Genomic DNA, 21,976 nt, shown 5'->3' on the forward strand with positions numbered 1-21,976 from the left:
TCAGAAAGGTTTATAATGGCTACCAATTCCCAGCAAAACAAAAGGGCATTTGGGAATTGTTACCAACCAAAGATCATAAACATCCGGAAGCAACTTAACTCTTTTCCACCAGAAAAACCCAGTTTCTAAATCTAAAACTTAGCAAGCACATCAATTTTTATGCTTTTTCCGCAAAGCAAAGGAACCACGAGAGTTGCAAAACTTAAAAAAAGAAATCCTTTGGCCAAGAAGCTTTTATCTTAATCAAGAGTAACACGTTAATAATAATATAGATAGATGATAAATAGATAACACTGACCACGCGGCAGAGGCTGCTCTAGGGGGATTGCATGCATTCATCTCTGTAATCCTCACCACAGAGGTGAGGTGGCACTAACCTTCCCTTTTTTACAGATAATAGAACTGAGGAGCAGAGAGGTTAAATAACATGCCCAAGGACACACAGCTAGTATTAGCAGCGCTTAGGACTCATACTATAGTCTGGCTCCAGAATCTGTGCTATTAGGCACAGGTTACTTCACTGCCCCCAAATTCTCAATGCTGTGGCAAGCGAACTACATGCTGGGGTAGGCAAGATAGTGGTATTTAGCCCTCCCGGGCTTGCTGAATTTGTATTTCAGAACCTCTGGCAGAGAGTACAGCTAACCAATGATCAAAGAGCATCCACCATGTCTCCACTGCAGTTCTTAAGGCTGTCTGCTTCTTTCTAGCCCCACCGCTACAGCTCTGGTTCAAGCCCTCGTCATTTCTCCACTAGATTATTGCAACAGCCTCCAAAGTTACCTTTTTGCCTCTAGCCCTAACTGAAGAGGAGAGGCCCAAAAGAAACATAAAAACATGCCAATCTAGTCAAAGAATTCACATGCACCAGCCGCAGCAACTTCTCGGAGGGAGGGAGGGCTGGAGAGGGCGAAATGGAGGAAGTTGCAAACTGAGGTCAGTCCAAATCTAGAGAAAGTCAAAATCACAGCTACTATGAAGACCAGTAAATCAAACCATGCCTTAAAGAGCAAGCTGCCTGGATCTGCCCTCGGGGACTACTACAGCTGTATCACATGAATCTTCTGCTCTGCTCCCCAGCTACCCCAGCCTCTCTGGAGCTTGGGGCTCCTAATCAGAGAAGCTTGTCTGGCTCCTTTCACCCTCCCTCCTGCACAGGCCTTGCTGAGATGTGTCCTGGGCAGGGCAGTGAGCAGGAAGGAGACTCCTCACATGATCCAGCTTATTCCTCCCTTTCACCCCTTCCCAAAGCAGCACACTGCAGTAAGAGCAGAAATGCAGGCGGAAGGGGGCCAGCGGTGGGCAAGAAGAGCTCTGCTCCTCGCCATCCTCTGGGCTACTGCACACTTGCCTCCTCCAGGTGCCTCTCTGCTCCAGCGTGTCCCAAGCGCCACAGGTAGGTGGACACTGGGGTCAGCTGCCCCCGCTGCTGCTGCCACAGAGGGAGGGACGAAGGGACAAAGAGAGGGAGATCTCACTTGACTCACTTTGGCTTATGCTCGCTCCTCTGATTTTAAGCATTTGGAATAATATCAAAGACTTTTGATCCTTCGAGTAAGTTCTCAAAGATAGCTCAGAAATCATTCATAGACATCATGAAGCAGGCAAGTCTCCAGTTTTTTATTGTTGGAGACTTTATCATGAAAGAGAATCTTCTTTCGTCTTAGAAATTCTCTCTGCAACAGTGGAGGATTCTTCACAGGCCTGTGGACAGCCTGGGCTCTGAAATGGGAAAATGAAATTGTACGGATAGTAGGAATCTTTCTCATCAGAGATATAGTTTCTCTTTGAGGAGGAGGAGGGATTCAGAATTCCCTTTTTGAAATAAAGCAGACAAGGAAGAGGGATCTCATGATTTTCTTTTTTCTAATTCTTTTACTATCATCAGCTTATTTCATTAAAGCTCCTTTTTGGGCTCCAAAGATTATTTTTTTTTAAAAGCTCTGCAAAGCTCTACATCATTTATACATTTTCACCAGGGTTCTTAAAATGCCACCCAGTTACTGCATACTTAGCGTTTTCTTAAGGAATTTCTCTTCATGGCCTTGGAACAAGTGACACAAGCATACTTCAAATTTTCACCTTCTTTTCCTTACCAGGAAATAGCACCCAATGTGTTATTTCTCCATCACTGGAATTTCCTGAAGGGTTTTTCACAAAACAGGAGCGCACAGATGGAGGCATCGTGATCTACTTCCTAATTATCCTTTACATGTTCGTGGCCCTGTCTATTGTCTGTGACGAGTACTTCCTACCTTCCCTGGAAATCATCAGTGAAAGTAAGTGGCTGGAAATCTCCCCTAAAGCTTCCAAAATAGTTGTGCCACACATACGTGGCTGTCTTGAAAAACAGCTCAGCAACAATTTAGTCCATCTCAACTGGTTGCAGAGCATAGACTTCTGTGTTTCGGGGCCCTACCTTAAAACAACTGGCCTGCGTGTGGCTTTTCTTGGTAGTTAATGTGCAGCAGGGCATCTTATTTAAATGAGTACCCAGCAAGTATTATTATAATGACTATCTCCAGAAACTCTCTGTCTACTATACTGCCCGGCTGGCTGTTTGTTAGTAAACTGTTCTGAGTTTTCACATATGTGTGTTTGGTGTGTACTCCTAAGACAAAGCATGCCTGATGTTTGCCACTTTATACTTTAAAAAACTTTTTTTTTTTCAGTTTTACTCTAAAATTGTTGAAAGTTTTTTTAAAGGTAGATGGTAAACAACATTAAGGACTATCCTCCCCCTTTACCTTTCTCAGCCTTATGCTAGTAAGGAAACTAACCGATGTTTATGAACCAATAAACAAATAAATCCTGCATCCTATGCAAAGTGACCTCAGGCATCAGATTATTGTAAATTGAGTTTTACTAAAACTAAGTTCAGTTACTGTTTTCTGAATGTAAGATCTGCTGGGCCAAGCCCCTCTCTTCCATCCCTTCAGCCATGTGGATCACCCAGAACTCTGAGCACAGAGCTTTCATTGGTATACTGGCTTCTTAAAGTCAGGATATCAATGCTGATTCATTCATGCCATATACAACAAAAGTGCCAGCAGAAGTTTCCAGTGTGTCTCCAGCTTGGTGAGTGGAGTTGGCTGAGCATGCTCACCTCAGAGAATGTCAAAATTAAGGGGTAGGTTTCGAACTGCATGCTCACAGGAGTGCACAGAAAAGGTACCCTCTCCCCCCACCAAACAGACACACACACACACACACACACACACACACACACACACACACACACTGCTAGCATTTCTTCCCAGAAAGAGAGAGCTAGAACATTAACTCTCTCTTTTCCCATGGCCCCAGACCCCTACCCCCGCTTAACTGCTAGTGATTTTCTCTCCTGTTCACTACATCACTGCAGTATCTTTAAGACCTAAAACAGGACCTGGCAAGAACACAGGCTCTCAACATGAATCTGTTTAAAGAAAAAAATTCATAAAACAGGTCAGGGTAAGTTTGTTATAGTTATTATCATTTAACATAAGTAGGTATAAATACAGCCATTTTTATATTGACATTCCATTTTACATCACCACTAATTTTTTTTTACTACAGATTAAATTACTTTAACATAGTATTTTTACTGAGATTGATGAAATGCAAGAAAAAAAGAAAGAAAAAAGTAAAATCACCTACATTTTCATCACTCAGATTCCTCACAGTCCCCATCTGGTGTATTTCCTTTCAGGCTTTTAGATCTTGCTATAGATAGAGTTTGAGTTTTTTTTCTTTTCCCTCATATTATTCTGCACATTTCCCCATATTATTAAATACTCTTCAAAAACATAATTTTTAATGGTAGCATGATTTTGTAAATTACTTAAGTACCTCACACTGGGTTTTATACATAGTAGGTATCCAGTAGAAATGTATCATGATTTTTAAAATTATTGATCTCTTTAGACATTTGTGGGTTTTTTTTTCATTCTTATTCTAAGAAATGTTGTGCTCATACTTGTATAAAATCTTTGCAAACTTCTCTGATAATTTTTTGATAAAGACGCTCAACTATGCATATTTCAAGCTTTATTTTATACCTTACCAAAAACACTTCACAAAAGGTGAACCAACTTAAACCTCCAGAATTGTGCGATAGTTTCCATTCCAGAAAACCATGAATAATAGCATTTCAAATGTCTTTGCTAATTGCTTTAAAATGGAATTTCACTTTATAAAATTTGTATTTATCCTATTATTTGTGAGATTGAAAACTTCATATTTATTGAAATTTGTGGTTTTGCTTTTTTTATTCATGTTCTAATAGGAAGGGATTTGTCTTTTTCTTATTGATTCCCAAGACTTTTTTTTTTTTAATATAAAGATATTATGGGGCAGCTCAGGTGGCACAGCAGTTTAGCGGTGCCTTCAGCCCAGGGTGTGGTCCTGGAGACCCAGGATCGAGTCCCACGTCAGGCTCCTGCATGGAGCCTGCTTCTCCCTCTGCCTGTGTCTCTGCCTCTCTCTCTCTCTCTCTCTGTGTCTCTCATGAATAAATAAATAAAATCTTTAAAAATATATATAAGGATATTATCCTTTTTCTAATATAATTGTTATATCCTATGCTTTTCCATTGTTTGCTGTTTGCATTTGTATTTTATGTGTTTATCCCATTGAAGTTTACAGATCTTTAAGTAAATTTATAAATATGTTCCTTTATGATTCTCCTTTTGGTTTTATACTTACACATTTATCCCCAGGTCATAAAAATTGTCATATTTTCTTTTACTTGTAGTTTCTTTTTTTTTTTTATTTTTTGACATTTCTTTCTTTCACTGAGAACTTGTTTTACTATAGGATGCATTGCAATTTTTTCAGAAAGTTATCGATTTTCATATACTAAATTCATATATATACACACATATATATTCATATATACATATGTCCATAAATAAATATATATGTGTGTGTGTGGGTATATGTGTGTGTGTATATATATATATATATATATATATATATATATATAGAACATCTGCTTCTATACTCTTAAACTTCTAATAATCTATTTGTTTGCCCTTGTGCCAGGACTGCACCTTTAATTAGAAAACCTACATACGTCATGTTAACTATACTAACAATATATTTTATGTATTTATTTTATTTTTTAAAATACTTATTTATGTTAGAGAAAGAGAGCTCAAACAGGAGAGGCGCAGAAGGAGAGGGAGAGAGAGAACCCAAGGAGACTTCATACTGAGCTCAATGCCTGATACAAGACTTGATCTCATGACTCCGAGATTATGACCTGAGCCGCTGGGGCACCTGGGTGGCTCAGTCAGTTAAGCTTGCAACTCTTGAGTTTGAGGATTTTTCTGTACATGTTTTCTGCACATTTCCCCATATTATTAAATGTTGGTAATGGTCTCAGGGTTGTGAGATTGAGCCATGTTGGCCTCTGAGCTCAGCATGGAGTCTCCTAAATTTCTGTCTCCCTCCCTCTCTGCCTCTCCCTCCCCCCCCACCTTCTGCCCCAGGCTCACACACTCTCTTTCTCAAAGATAAACAAATAAATCTTTAAAAACAAAACAAAACAAAAGCTAAGAAATTTTAAATTCAAGGCACTTTTCTAGCCCTGCAGAAGAAACTGCATTAAAATTAAAATTTGGATTGCTACTTCAAAATAATCTTCATTAAGTGACTTCATTGAATATTTATGATAATGACTTCTACCAGGCCACTTGTGGAATTATTTTGAAACATCATCAGCAGACAAGTGAATCGCTCTTTGCTCTGAAATATAATACAGTAGCTATTATGAATGTGTAAATTCAGAACATGGCCCACAATTCTGATGTGTGGGAGGTGCGGGGTGGGGTGTAGTCCCCCCAAGAGGAAGCAATTCTGATGCTATTTACCCAGAGGATAGTATCAGATTCCAGACTGTCCCCTCCCTTGGTCCTCACTGACTCAGATGCCATTTGCAAGCCCAAATTATTACCTGTGCTTCTGACTGACTGGCTGTTGGGAGTTCCAATGACACCCTTTTTGGGTTTCAAATACCAGGCATAAGTCTGGGTTGTTACCTATACTTCTGACCAACTGGCTATAAATCAGAGGTTCCCATGACCCCCTCCTCGGGTTCAAGTAATTTGCTAGAGTGGCTCACTGAACGCAAGAGAAATATTCTCCTTACCTAGCTTACTAGTTTATTATAAAAGAATATAACTCAGGAACAGCCAAAGGTGGAGAGATGCCTGGGCAAGGTACTAGAAAAGGGAGCAGAGCTTCCATGCCCTCTCCAGGCATGTCACTCTCCCAGCTCTCCAAACCCCATCTTTTTGGGTTTTTTTATGGAGGCTTCATCACATAAGCATTATTGATTACATCATTGACCACTGGCAATTGGTTCAGCCTCCAGCCCTTCTCCTTTCTGTGGAGGCTTGGAGGTAGGACTAAAAGTTGCCACCCCCTAATCACATGGTTTGTTCCCTTGGCAACCAGCAGCCATCCTTAGATGGTGACCAAAATATACTTCATTAACATAACAAAAGACACCTTTGTCACTCTCCATATTTAGGAATTTCCAGGGCTTTGGGGAGCTGTGAACCAGGAACTATGGATGAAAAGCAAATATATATTTTTTTATAAATCAACAATATCACAGCCCACCTCCTGGTCTTCACACACATATCCCCCTAATGCCAAAACAATCATAGCAGTCAAAAGATACTGGCACAGGGGAGCACCTGGGTGTTTCAGTCGTTGAGCATCTGCCTTTGGCTTGGGTCATGATCTCAGAGTCCTGGGATCAAGCCCCACATTGGGGGTCCCTGCTTGGAGGAGAGTCTGCTTCTTCCTCTCCCTGTGCCCCTCTCCACTGCTCATGCACATGTGCGTGTGCGGGCGCTCTCTCTCTCTCTCTCTCTCTCTCTCTCAAATAAATAAATGAATCATCTAAAACAAAAAAACAAAACAAAACAAAAAGATGCTGGCACATTACTAGACCCTCATTCAGTCCTTAGTAACTAACTACCCAGTCCACCATGCCGGTCTAGATCAGGGGCAGCAAAGTCACTAGCAAGACCCTCTCCCTCAGTCCATTCCTGATCACACAACGCAAGGTCACTCTGGCGCACTGAGTAGTGAGCTACTTTTATCACAAGCAATATGGCTGAATTAATCCCAATTTGGCAGAGGGAGTGAAGGTACATCCTATCCCATGGGGCTCTCAGGAATTGTGACATAAAGGTTAAAAACATAGTTACAGTTTCCGGCTCAGCAATCCTCCCTGCTTCTAGCCCTTGTAACTACAAGGACCAGTGCATCTAGCAGGAGGGCAAAACAAACAAAACGAAAGTTGAGGTGATGTGAGGAAGAAAGAATATAGCAGCTTCCCTTCCCGCTCTTGCCCAGATCCACCAGAAAAAAAGCAGCTACCTCGTGGGGCCACACCTTCAGGACTCCTCATATTGAGGGTGAGCACACACTGGTGAAGACTTGTGAGCCAGTCCTTCAGGCCTTTTTCTTCCTGTTTTCAATAACCAATGTTTCAGTCATTGGTTATGTCAACCACTCCAATTCTCTATCAAATTTATCTCTCTGCCCATTGTTGGATATTATGGGCTGTAAAATGGGTTCCTCAGTCTGAAGAAGTGATGGTCAGTAATCCAAATCCATGTAATATCTTCTGCTCCTGTTCTTTTGTAGTATTTTGAGCATTTGCATCTAATATCAGGGAAGCAAAGCCCAGTTTGGAGGCAGCGAATACTCCTGTCAGGACCCACTGGTAGCCCCCAAAGGCCACCAGCATCAATCTCACTTGCCAGCTACATTCAGGACCTTCTCCCCAGGGAATCTACCACATAGCCATCCACAGTCTCCATCTCTCTTGTTGGTAGATAGAGCAGCTCTTATTGGTATTTTGTGCTTCAGAGGGTGCAAGAACAATGTGTCTGGTTTCAGCCCATCTTTGCACTACTGCAGACCCTCCTGTCTACTCATTTCATGGACCAGTCAGCCATCTCAAGGGAGCATACAGGGATATCTACTTATCAATTTCAATCACCTTCCAAACTTGGAAGGGCATTCTTCTTATAGGCTTCTTCTCTAATACACCTTTCAAATGTTCAGAGTGATTTCCATAGGGTTATGTCTTATATGGGCACACCTTTAGTACTCAGGTTTCTATTGCCTTTCTAATCTGATCATACAGCCAGGCCAATGGACACTGTCCCGGAAACTTCTCTTCTCCACCCACTGCCCATTTTACCCACTCTTGCACAAAAGGTCCTCAGTGAGGGGTCAACCCAAGAGACCCTGGCTCCTTTGGGAATCTTTGATTCATCTGCCTGACCACTGCTCCAGGTGACTGCTGGTCCATTTTCTCATAGTAATCTCTACCGTCCAGTTTTTAAAATTTCCCAGACAGAGGTAAATACAGCAGAATTGTTTGGGGTCCTTTAATGGTGGGTGACCAATACTGGGTCCCACTGGCCCACAAACCTTAGGTTATGCTGCATGAAAACTTTTGTTTATACCCCATCAATGTGTTCTTTATTCATCCCATTCTCTAGTAACCATCTAAAGATTTCCACCCTGCTGGGACAAGTCCCACCACTCTCCTTTCTGATTCCTTTGTTTTGTCCCTTTCTATATTTGCTTTGTTAATGTATTTCTTAATAACCTTCTAGAAATTTTTACCTTCTTGCAAACAGTCCCTTAACTCTCCCCTTGGTTTTCCCCATTTTCTTATTAAATAAACTGATGCTTTTATTAGCATCTGTAAGACCAAGGCGGGGAAGCTTAGCACATTTGATAAAGATTCCCTGTTTTTCTGTTTTGCAACAATAAGGTTATATGGGGTGCTCATGTGGGGAGGACCCTCTTAATCACAGCATTTATCATGATGTGGGTAATGGACATATTCAGGGGGTGAATATCCTAATCTTCATAAAACCAATCCCACATGGCTTACATACAGAACATTATCATTGGCTTCATTAGGGATGTTCCACTTTGACATTTATAGGGAAAATTGGGCAGTCTCCCTTCTCAGGGTAACCAGACCTTTCCATGGCTTTTATCCAGTCCTCTAGGCTGGCTGCTCCCTCTGGAATAACCTCCTATATGTATGGATCACGTATGGCCATCTGTGATTTTTCCATAGTGAGACATTTGTCCCATATCAACCCAAATATGCTCTTTCGCTCTGCAGCATTCAAAACCAGACATAGCCCCCAACTTACTCTCACAATCCCCTTCAGTAAAGATTCCTCATGAAGTTACTGATACTCATCCACAAAATGAAACAATTCCTTCATACTATACCCTCTGGTTTCAATGGTTTCTTGGTTTTGCTGTTGCTCCCTATTGACTACCTACTTGGTAACCAGAAGTCTTAGAAGTACTTTTTGCTGCCCCTGCATAATTTCCCCCTTGTTGAGTGGCCTTGAGGCCAGTAGCCTACACACAGACTCACAGAAATCTGAGCTTGGTCTAGCATCAAGGTCTGACCAGACAGTCTCTTTTACTTTTAGTTTAGCCATTACAGATAACAATAACCAAGAGGTAGATGATTTTGCCTTTTTCATAGACTTTGCATTTCCTTATGCATCAAGTGAACCAACCGCAAGAGTTGGATCCATCTTTAAATTCCTGATAACTTTCACCATTAGTAACCTTTACTTTTAGTAACTAAGCACAGCACAGTTGCTGCTCCATACCATGGGTGACCAAGTGGCCACCCAGAAATCAAAGGTTCCTCATCCCCTGTCCTTTCACTCTTTTTCTTCCCAAAGAAAAAAAGAAATCAAAGCTTCCTCATCCCCTGTCCTTTCACCCTTCTTCTTCTCTGTGAGCCAAGGCCATTCTAGAAAAATCCCACTTCACTGATACCAAACTCAATAGGTTCTGAACCCAATTCCAACATATATGAATGGAAGGTTGGCAGGGTGGGGGTGGAGGGGTCCCCACACCAACAAAAGCAATGCTCAGACAACAGCAGGGTGTCCAAGAACCCAGTTCAATTCTGACAGTATTTATCTGGAGATGGCATCAGATTCCACACATTAAGGGCTCAGTCCTACAAGAGTGCTCCCCACACCCCATTTCAGATGCCAGTTGCAAGCCTGTGCTTCTGAACAATTAGCTATAGATTAGGGATTCCAACAACCCCCTCCTTGGGTTGCAGACACCAGTCATAAGCCCAGGTTGTTACCCTTACTTCTGACCAACTGGCTGTATATCAGAGATTCCCACAACCTCCTCCTTGGGTTCAATTAATTTGCTAGGGTGGCTCACAGAACTCATGGAAACATTTTACTTACTAGATTACTGGTTTATGAGAAATTATATATATATAATTATATATATTATATATATATATATACACACACATATATATATAATAAAATTATATAATAGCCAGATGAAAGAGATGCATAAGGTCAGGAAAAGGCACAGAACTTCTACCCTCTTTGCACCTCCACATATTCACCAACATGGGAGCTCTCCAGGAAGGTCCTTTTGGATTTTATGGAGACTTCATTACATAGGCACGACTGAATAAATCATTGACCATTGGCAACGGATTCAACCTCCAGTCCCTCTCTCCTTCCTAGACGCCAGGGGTGGGATTGAAATTTGTAACCCTCTAATTACAAGGCTGGTTTTTAAGTGGGACCCAAAAGTCATCTTGTTAACGTTAGCCATAGATTCCTTCATCACTGGGAATACTTAGGAAATTCCAAGGGTTAGGGAGCCTGAATCAGTAACTGTCGCTGAATATATATATGGGAAATAATATTTTTGGTCAACTGAATGACCAAATATATATTTCTTATAAATCACAATATTACATGGGTGATTGATGGATGCTCATGTTGCTGCTAAATCTTCTTCAGCCGCTAGGAATTGACCCTGGTCTTGAGTACTGAAAATCCTGGTAACAAAATGAGATAGAAATAGTACTGGCTCAATTCATTTTTTAAATGGCTATAAATTAATTCTGCCATTTCTCCTTTCAACGTCTAGCTTGGTCTCATCCAAATTAGAACATCAACAATAAAAAACAATTTCCCTGGAATTTGTTTACAGCCACAGAAACTGGCATCAGAGAAGTCTGCAAATGCTTTTACACTTCCCCATAGTTCTTTGATGAGCATTGAGTTGTAATAATTCCACACATTTTGTCAACTAATAAGGATTAATATAATCCTGAAAACAGTTTACTGAAGCATTCCACAATGTGCTGCAGTGTTATTATTCATTTACATATTTATTTATTAGCTATTTATCATAAAACAATTATAGAAGACCAAGCATGGTACTAAATTAAATAGAGATGGTTTCATTTAGTCTTTACAAAAACCCTACCAAGTCAGGACTATAGATTATTGGTTTTACTGATGAGAAAACTGAAGCTCAGATAACTGCTACACAGCCTGGGTGCGCCTGGGTGGTGGCTTAGTCAGTTATGTGTCAGACTCTTGGTTTCAGCTCAGGTCATGATTTCATGGGTTGTGGGATTGAGCCCCACCTCAGGCTCCTTGCTCAGCAGGGGGTCTGCTTATAAGATTCTCCCTCTGCCTTCCTCCCTCAACCCGCCCCCACCCCTCCTTGTGCTCTCTCCAAATCTTTAAAAGAAAGACTACACAGTCTGAACACTGCAGAGCCTGCTCTCTCTAATGCCAACCTCCAAGAATGTTCTCAATTGCTGTATAATATTACACATCGTTATTTGAGGTTAGCTGTCATAATATGGTTGTTTTAGAAGAACTGTTCTTTTAAACAGTCTTAAATGGTGTTTTTCTATCAAGGGCACTGGAATTTTGACCAAAAGAATATATCAAATACCTCTTATTACTATGGAAGAAGTATACTACAAAATAAAGAGAATCTGCTGAATTCCTAAAAAACAAAAACAAAAACAAAAAACAAAACAAAACAAAAAACAGTTTAGACTTTAGGCAACCTGTTGGAGGTTGTAAATTAATGTTATAAACACTTGCCCACAGTACAATAATTAGATTCTGAGGCCTAAGCATTTTGTCTAGGATTTCTATGAGTTCATGGGACCTAATCATCATGTATGATGCAATGACTTTCTGTAGGGTGCATACTCTGAGTCCCAACTTAGAACATGATGGGAGAATTGGCAGGATCCAGGCCCACCCCAACCCTATCACCCCATCACCCCCTCTTTAACTCACCAGCAATGGTTTGTTTGGTCAGCAGAAAGGTCTTCAGCAAGATGAAGACTAGAGGGGCTCAGGACGGGAGTTTCTGTGGAGAGGACGAGCAGGAGGTCATGGATGGCAGAGCCTCTCACTGATACCCTTGCTGGGCCTTTCTCTGCCTGTAGTTATCTATATTGATCTGGCAATTTCTTCTAGAGCCACCACCACCTGCGGCTTCTTCCAGCAAGGATCTTTGCTTTCTCCTTGCCCTACTCATGATATCACAGAAGTCACATGGGCTCTCCTATCCATCCCACATACCTCTGTTAGACAATCTGAGATATTTTGCTGTCATCTTAACTTTGTAGCACCCATACAAGAAAAGGCTGTTGCTATACTCTCTTCCTCTAATCCCATCTTCTTTCACATCCATTTAGGTACTATAGGAAAAGAGGTTAATGATGATTCTCTGAACATAGAGGAATGATGTGAAATTAATTCCACATCATAGAGGGAATAAAAATCACCCTCTAGTTGTCCAGAGCATTTTACCTTTGGTGAGAAGACCTAGTTTCTGAATTGGGAAATAGGATGAGGATTCAGGGGAAGGGGTTAAAAAGTGTCATCAGAGGTAGAATGTTATTTGAGCTCAATGGTAAAGAATAAACTTAAGGGAGCTCCCTCATCCCCACCAGCTGTGTTCCTCTAGACTCATACTTGGTGTATATGCTGAGGTGTGTGTGTGTGACAGAGACCCAGGGAAGGAGACAGTTCATAGAACTGTGTGCTGAAACAGGAGGAAATATAAGTAAAATGCTTATACAACAACCTAGCATATACAGTAAACATTCACTAAATATTCATTATTACATAAGAACACAGACTATAATCCTTTACTCAGCAAAGATGGAAGCACAGAAGGTGAGTGATCAAAGTCAGTATGAGTATGTTTGGGGGAAAATGCCAAATCTAGGGCGCATCTTCTAGAGCCTGAAAACTAAGTTTAAGGCAAATAAAGGAAGTACTACCTTCACAAGGTAGGAAGTAAGTTTATGAAACCCACTCTTTTATCTGACCTAACAATCCTTGTGGCAACTTTAAATGATACCTCAAATATCTTTGGAATATTCTGTTTAGAGTTCCTTTTATTTCTCTTACATTAAAATCCGTACTATTTTATTCTACCTTTGGCAATCTTCCCTTGTTTAAAAAGTGATATCTTTATTTTTCATTTAAATATAATATTTCATATATTATAAATTAAAATATAATATAAACCATATTAGCTTATAGCCCAAATAGATGGTCTCTCATCTCTACAAGCAGTTCAGTTTTAGAAACAATAAAATTTCAGTATAAAGCCAAAATAAATCCTTTTTATGTATCCTTTTGGTAGGTAATGGGGCTCTCTTAGAGATATCTAACCACTGTTTAGAGCAGCTTCCTTTACCTTTTTCCAAGGTAACTACATAGAAAACTGAGGACCCTTTGGGACTGGTCACTTGATACAGCCCAAAGTCCACCATAATCTGGCTAAGACACTTTTCTTTTTAAAGTTACACTAACATACTACTCAGAAATGCGAATCCCTCCATCATGCCAATCCTTTGAGGTATAACATGTCTTAAGTGGAAATTATCTTAATAAGGTATTGGGGAAACATACTTAAATAAAACATTTAATTTTTTATTAAAAATTTATTTGTATTCATTCTGCTTTGAACTAATGTTTGCCCATGTTCATTTCAATGTTATGTTTCAGAAATAGACAATAAGAAAGAAATGCAAGTTTTAATTCCACGTAGAATTGGTTCTAAATTGATAAAATTGAAAGAGAGCTGAATAATTCCGTGAGTGTGGCATTTGGATAGCCTACAGTTTCAGGGGATTGTTTGATTCTTAATCCTCATGAAATTTACAGAGGCAAAGCCTTCCCAAAGAACAAAGAATCTAAGAATAGTGCTTCCTCCCTGCCACAAAGACACTCATCCTCCTCTCATGAGCATTTTCATCCTGTTTTTCTTTGTTTTTTTTTTTTTAAGATTTTATTTATTTATTCATGAGAGACAGAGAGAGAGAGGCAGAGACATAGGCAAAGGGAGAAAGGCTCCGTGCAGGGAGCCTGACATGGGACTCGATCCCGGGTCTCTGGATCATACCCTAGGCTGAAGGCGGCACTAAACCGCTGAGCCACCCGGGCTCTCCTCATCGTGTTTTTCTTTTCTAAGTTGTGGCTTCTTTGGATTGCACCTAAATCTACCTCAGGTGTCTGGATCTAAATAAATGCCAAGTTGTCTGGGTGTATTACCAAGATGCTACTGCAGAAACAGGCAATAGTAATAATAATAATAATAATAATAGTAGTAGTAGTAGTAGTAATAATAATAAAGCCATGCATTAATCTCTTCACTTTACCTATATGGATAACTGAAAGAGGAGCTTTCTAGAGTAAAAAAGAGCTAGGTGCCCATCCCATCTCTGCAATTACTACCTATGTGACCTTGGGCAAGTTATGGAGTTAACACTGAGATAACTGTAAGGTCTGGAGATAAAATGTCTTGTGCATATGTTATTCATAGGCTTAGAGCAGGTGGAAATTCACTATAATACTATAGGCTGGGGGTTGGTGGGTGTCCTAAGTGGAATTAAGCCTTTTAAAAGCATTATGTAGGGTTTCAGCATTTATTCCATCAGAGCTCAGAAAAAATGTGAAGTGGGTAACTATAAAAAACTCAAGATGTTTGTATTTATTGTTTAAAAAACATCACGGAATATATATATATATATATATATATATATATATATATATATATATATATACATATACACACACACAGTGCATTGAGAAGCTAGGCATTTAGTCTAATGATGCTAAAGCTTTACTCAAAAAAATTCTAAAAATATATTTAAAATTAATGTCAGAACCAGTTTTGCAAATCATAAAAAAAAAAAAGCCAGTTTGCTGTCACACTTCATTTTGGATCCAAAATAAAACTACACAGAATGACTACCATCCAAGTCACTAGAGTTGGGTCTGAATGACCTTTGATCAGTTCCAAAACTTAAATCCAAATCCATTCACAGAGCATGAAAATTTGCTATCACTGGAGACTTTCTAAAATTGTGCCAGAGGATGCCAAATCACATATATATAGCTTATGCTTGTAAGTCTGTTAAAATATACATCAGGAAAATGACTGGAAATACATTAAAATGATAGCAGTGGTTAAAACACAATGGTAATCCCCTTCCATATTTCCACTCTATCTCCTAAATTTTCAATAATGTAGGGGTTTTTTAATTAAAAGAAACTTATTTTAACAATAAGAGTATAGAGTCTGAAAGCACAGAATCTAGGTTCTGTATTTTGATAAAAATTGATAAAATTAGAAGATACCTCAAAGATCATGTCATCCAATACTCCATTTACAGATGGCAAAACACAAGTCTTGTCTGAATGACTTGTCTGAAGTCACATACTAAGGCAGGGCCAGAATACGGGTCTCCATTTTAAACTCTTCCTACTGTATTATATTTCCAAAAGAGAGTTTTCAAAAACTGTTATAAGCTTTTCAACATGACATCAGAAAAGAGAACATGCTTAAGAAAAAGCCTGATGAATTTTGGTCCAAGTCGTGGTCCCCATGGACCACAGCTCATTATCATGAAGTTGCACTTTATATAAACAATATAATGACATCTAAACCTATAAAGAAAACTCACCTTGAACGGTTCTCCTATATCCTGAAGGAAATGTGATTATTCCTTTAGAGTAATAAAGAGGAAAAAAGTAATAGCTCTGGGGGGAATAAAACCAGAAAAATTTATCTTTAATAATAAACTATAGCAGAGAGAAATGCTACCCAAAGGTCAGTGAAGACAAAGTCACTCTATTCTAAAGTTCAAAGGTATAAACCATTTTACAAAATATGCTTAGAACCTTAAGATATAACTTGTTAAAATATCTTTGAAATTTTATACATCCATCTTTACAGAATCTTTCCTTTCATAACTCAATTAGAGCCCAGTGAATAGCAATAAGCTTTATCGTTACTGCCTTTTGATAGTGAAAGTGTTCAGAAGGGCCACTTATTTTCCCACCTTGCAACAAACAGCTCAATAGATCACCTTTTCCCTCCTGAGATTGAAGTTTTCTAATGAAGCGTTCTTCAGCTAACATTAAGCAAAGATTGGTCATACACTCTTCAGCTGCACCAAGTTTGAACATTTAGTTCAAAATAAAGCATTTTGTTTTTTCAACTTCATCCACATGAATGATCAGTTCTGATCTGATTAAAGAATTCATGATAATATCCAATGTCACTAAATTGATACATCCTCTGGAATACGCTGGAAAACTTCCAAAGTATCCCTGACTCCTGGTAACTATTATTTCCCCTAGGAATGACCAGAATGGAGGTAGTTATATGCCCATGCCAAGAATCAGGGAAGAAAATAACTCAGTCACCCATCATGATATAATTGGCTTGCCTGAGTGCCATTTTTATGTTGTGTTTCTGTGGTGAAACAGAAATAGCATTGGATTTAGAAACAACAGACTCAGGGTTTATGCCTTAACTCCTCACATCGAAGATCTTTACTATCCGTGTAACTGAGTTACTTAACTTCCCGGACCTATGTCTTCATAGGTAAAATGGAAATACCACCACTCATATCTGAGGATAATTGAGATTTTTAAATTATGAATATGAAAGTGAATTGTATACCATGATAGTAAGATATCATTTATTTCATTCCTAAAATGAAAACAGTTAATTACAGAGCAATATGCTTTATCATACTATATTTTAAATTTTATGGCCAATTTGTCCTACTACACATCACAGGGATGGATGGATGGATGGATGAATGGATGGACAGAAGACAGATTCTTTTTTTTTTTTTTTTTAAAGATTTTATTTGTTTATTCATGAGAGGCAGAGAGAGAGATAGAGACACAGGCAGAGGGAGAAGCAGGCTCCATGCAGGGAGCCCGACATGGGACTCAATCCCGGGTCTCCAGGGTCACACCCTGAGCCAAAGGCAGATGCTCAACCGCTGAGCCACCCGGGCTGCCCAGAAGACAGATTCTAACCAGCAAAAGAAATGTTATGAAATATGTTCCACAAAACAGGACCTCTCTACCTTCATTCATTACTGCAACACGTTCATCAAGCAACATGACCAAAGGCAAAATAGTGAGGAATCATTCAACTATCCTAACAGAACTTTTCACAACAGAGGCCTAAAAGGTGGCAAAAGAGCTCAACCTCCAGCTAGTTGGGACTCTGAGGCCAAACAACCCCAAGACAAAAAAGATAACTGGGGCTGGGATCATTGACAGGCAGTGTGTGGATGACTTTCCAAGCACTTCCCATATCTTTCAAGATAAAGGCCAAAATCCTTGCTAGGATTTACAAGTCTTACATGATCTGGCCACTTACTACCTTTTACCTTATCACCTACTGCCATCCCTTCACACTTTTTATTCCAGACACGCCAGTCTTTTTCTGTTTCTTGACCACCCAGGCTGGCCACCACCGTGGAATCTTTGCACTCACTCCTGCCTAGAGCACTATTACCTCAGGTTCAGGAACACCTCAGGTATTGCCAGTTTGGTTCCAGACCACCACAACAGAGCACAAATACCACAAATAAAGTGAGATGAATGTTTTGGTGGCCCAGTGCGTTAAAAAGTTATGTTTATATTGTGTGCAATAGCATTATGACTAAAAAAGATGTTCATACCTTTATTTTAAAATACTTTGCTAAAAAAATACTATTATCTGAGACGTCAGTGCTGGTAGAGGGGCCTGCCTCAGTGTTTGATGGCTGCTGACCTTGGATGGTGTTTGCTGGGGTAGCAGTGGCAATTTCTTAAAATAAGACAATGACCTTTGCCACACTGATGGACTCTTCCTTTCATGACTAATTTCTCTGTAGCATGCAATGCTGTTTGATAGCAATTTACCCACACTAGAATTTCTTTAAAAATTGGAGCCCATCCTCTCAAACCCTGCTGCTGCTTTATCAACTGAGTTTATGCAATATTTTCAATCCTCTGTTGTCATTTCAACAGTCTTCCCAGCATTTTCACCAGGAGAGGATTCCATCTCAAGAAACCACTTTGCTCAGCCATAAGAAGCAACTCCTCATCCATTGTAGTTTTATGGTGAGATCGCAGCATTCAGTCACATCATGAGGCTCTACTTCTTATTCTAGGTCTCTTGCTATTCCTACCAATTCTGCAGGTACTTCCTCCACTGAAATCTTAAACCCCTCCCTCAGTTATCCATGAACGTTGTAATTAACTTCTTCCAAACTCCTGTTCTGTTGGTATTTTGATCTCTTCCCATGAATCATGAATGCTTTTAATGGGATCTAGTATAGTGAGTTCTTTCCAGAAGGTTTTCAATAAACTTTGCTGGGATCCATCAGAGTAATCATTATCTATGGCAGCTATAGTCTTACAAAATATGCTTCTTATAAATAATAAGACCTAAAAGTTGAAATTACTTCTTAACCCATGGGCTGCAGAATGGATGCTGTGTTAGCATGAAAACAACACTCATCTCATACATCTCCATCAGAACCTTTGGGTGACCAGGTACATTGTCAATGAGCAGTCATATTTTGAAAGGAATCTTTTTTTCTGAGCAGCAGGTCTTTTAAAAAAAAAAAAGATTTTATTTATTCATGAGAGACACAGACTAAGAGGGAGAGGCAGAGACATAGGCAGAGGGAGAAGGCTGCTCCTCGCAAGGAGCCCGATGTGGAACTTGATCCCTGATCCCGGGATCACAACCCCAGCTGAAGGCAGGCGCCCAACCGCTGAGCCACCCGGGTGTCCCTGAGCAGCAGGTCTTAACAGTGGGCTTAAAATATTCAGTAGACAATGTTGTAAATAAATGTGCTCTCATCTAGGCTTTGTTGTTCCACTGATAAAGCCCAGGCAGAGTAGATTTAGCATCATTCTTAAGGGCTCCAGGATTTTCAGAATGGTCAATGAGCACTGGATTCAACTTAAAGTCACCAGCTGCATGAGCTCCTAACAAGAGTCAACTTGTCTTTGCAGCCTTGAAGCCAGGCTTTGACTTCTCCTCTCTAGTTACGGAAGTCTTAGAGAGCATCTTCTTCCAATAGAACACTGTCTTCATTGAAAATCTGTTGTTTAGTGTAGCCACCTTCATTAGTGATCTTATTAGCTAGATCTTCTGGATCACATGCTGTACCTTCTACATCAAGCCTTGCTGCTTCACCTTGCAGTTTTATGTCATGGAGATGGCCTCTTTCCTTAAATCACATGAACCACCTCTAGTGGCCTCAAAATTTTGTTCTGCATCTTCCTCACCTCTCTCAGCCTTCACAGAATTAAAGGGAATTAGGGTTTTGCTGGATTCGGCCTTAGCTTAAGAGTATATTGTATCTGGTTTGATCTTCTATCCAGACCACTAAAATTTCCTATCAGCAATAAGCCTGTTTTCACTTTCTTACCTTCTGTGTGTTCACTGGAGAAGCACTAGTAATTTCCTTCCAGAACTTCTCCTTTGCATTAACAACTTGGCTAGCTATCTGACAGAAGAGTTGTTACCTTTTGGAGCATCTCTGCTTTCAACGTGCCTTCCTCACTAAGCTTTTATCATTTCTAGCTTTTGATTTAAAGTGAGAGATCTGTAACTCTTCCTTCTTTCCCTTGAACATTTAGAGCCCATAGTAGGGCTATTCACTCTCCTGGTTTCAGTATTGTTGTGTTTCAGGGAGTAGGGAGGCCTGAAGAGAGGAAGAGACAGCAGAACAGTCAGTTGGTGAAGCAGTCAGAACACACACAGTATTTATCAACCAAGTTCATCGTCTTGTATGAGTGTGGTTCACGGTGACAACAAACAATCCCAATAGTAATATCGAAGATCTAACATAACAAATTTTGCTTATCGGTTTCTTTTCACTAGAATTAAAGTTCCACAAGAACAGAAACATTTGGCTGTTTTTTCTGCCATATTCCTAGCACTTAAAAAAAGCATCTGGCATAGTACTCACAAAGTGTAACAAATAAGTGAACGATAGCCAGATGTTCCAGTTCCCAATGACTACTTAACCAATCACCTCCAAATTAGTGGCTTAAAACAACAGTCACATTACCTCTCACAGCTTTGAGGATTTACTGGGCTCAGTTGGTAGTTCTAGCTCGAGGTCTCTCATGCAGTGTAGAAGACTGGAGTTATCTGAAATCTCTCCCCCTTTCACATGTCTGGTGCCTGGGGCAGGGAGATTCAAAATTTGGGGGCTGAAATAGTAGAGGTGCCTCAGGCATCTCTTTCTGTATGGGCTTTTCACGAGGCATCTCCAGTACACTTCAATGGTAGTCGGTGTCTTTATGTGGTGGCTTAGGGCTCTAAAGCAAAGGTCCCCGGAGAGAGAACGGTAAGGAAGTTTTGTCACCTTTTATATCCCAGCCTCAGAAATGTCATGGCTCTGCCATATTCTGTTAATCAAGTCAGTCACGGGAGACATAAACTCTACTTTTGGGTGGAGGGTGGAGGTGGAAAGGGCAAGGAATGGAAAAGTTCTCGAAAATCACATGGATGCAAATATTGTAGCCATTTTTGTAAAATACAATCTGTCACACCACCAATAAAAAAGCCTGCTACTTCTATAGCCTACTTTTTAGTCTACCAGTAAAGCCTGGTTGGGGATTTCCAATGCGACCTTGTCTCAGCCTCCCCAAAACAAGGTAGTTTTTCAGCACAGCTCTCTCTTTTCCTTCCCATACTAGATCCCTTAGCTCTAAAACTGAAAAAAAGCCAGAAATATTAAGACTCTCACCCCAGCAATCACTGAAGATAATGGATTTGCATGCTTGTAAGTCTGGGGGATATACACCAACTATTTGAATGGTAGTATTTTCTTGTATTTCCTACTCTAGAGCAAAGTCTTAATGGCTGTATGTTTTAAATCAATAGATTCTAATTATACAATAGTAAATCTTATTTGGTTTCTGGTTAACTAATTTCCTCTCATTTATGTTGACAAGGTTGGAATTGCCAATTTGTGAATAATCTCCTTTAATTCAGGTTTGCTTACACATTTTAAGAACTACCAATGTTCACTTTTTCCTCCTCTTTCAAACTGGATTATGACTCCTGAAACACTTTATTTTCCCAAATCTTATTGGAGCACTGTTGACAGTGTCATTTTAAAGCAGTCATGCTGTCGCTATACACCTACAAGCCGTGCAGCTAGGAATCTTTTCTGGGTGCCACAAAATCTCGTAACTTGGCATTTACAATAAATACCAAGTCAGAGCATAGCTCCAATAGTCCCTGGCCTCTCTCCCTTTCCATAGAAGTAATGAATTCATTGAGAAAGCAAGGCACTGGATTCCTCTAATTTTTTAACTGCATGTCTTATTTTTCCAGTTTGTCACTGTGAGTGCTTTTCTGTGAAGCCATAGATTTGAATATTTAGGTATAGGGACATACCCTTTCATTTGCCACTTTAACATAATTTTATTTGTCTTCAGCCCTTGGATTGTCTCAGGATGTTGCAGGTGCAACTTTTATGGCAGCCGGTAGTTCAGCTCCTGAGTTAGTTACTGCTTTCCTGGGTAAATATTGCTTCTTATATTTTCTGCTTACTCAATGTGATTTTCTCTTCTTCAAGTCTAGTAACACTAACCTGGCAATTAACTCGCTCATAGGTGTATTTATCACAAAGGGAGATATCGGCATTAGTACCATCCTTGGATCTGCAATGTATAACCTCTTTGGCATCTGTGCAGCTTGTGGCTTGTTATCTAATGTGGTATGTAAGAAAACTTCAACGTATTTATTGTCTTGACAAACTATAAATTGTTTATAGTCT

The 21,976-nt window shown here is 39.8% G+C and overlaps 1 protein-coding gene across 1 annotated transcript in view; it reads left to right on the forward strand.

The window, feature by feature from the left end:
• Positions 1–1,275: 1,275 nt before the first annotated feature.
• Positions 1,276–21,976, forward strand: part of SLC24A5 (solute carrier family 24 member 5) — a 28,067-nt gene continuing 7,366 nt past the window's right edge. Inside the window, exons 1-3 of the mRNA XM_038581106.1 lie at positions 1,276–1,396; positions 2,100–2,279; positions 21,813–21,916. Of these exons, the coding sequence (XP_038437034.1) occupies positions 1,276–1,396; positions 2,100–2,279; positions 21,813–21,916 (405 nt within the window). The remainder of the gene's footprint in view (positions 1,397–2,099; positions 2,280–21,812; positions 21,917–21,976) is intronic.

This window comes from Canis lupus, chromosome 30 (assembly GCF_011100685.1).
Source record: "Canis lupus familiaris isolate Mischka breed German Shepherd chromosome 30, alternate assembly UU_Cfam_GSD_1.0, whole genome shotgun sequence".
Lineage (NCBI taxonomy): Eukaryota > Metazoa > Chordata > Mammalia > Carnivora > Canidae > Canis > Canis lupus.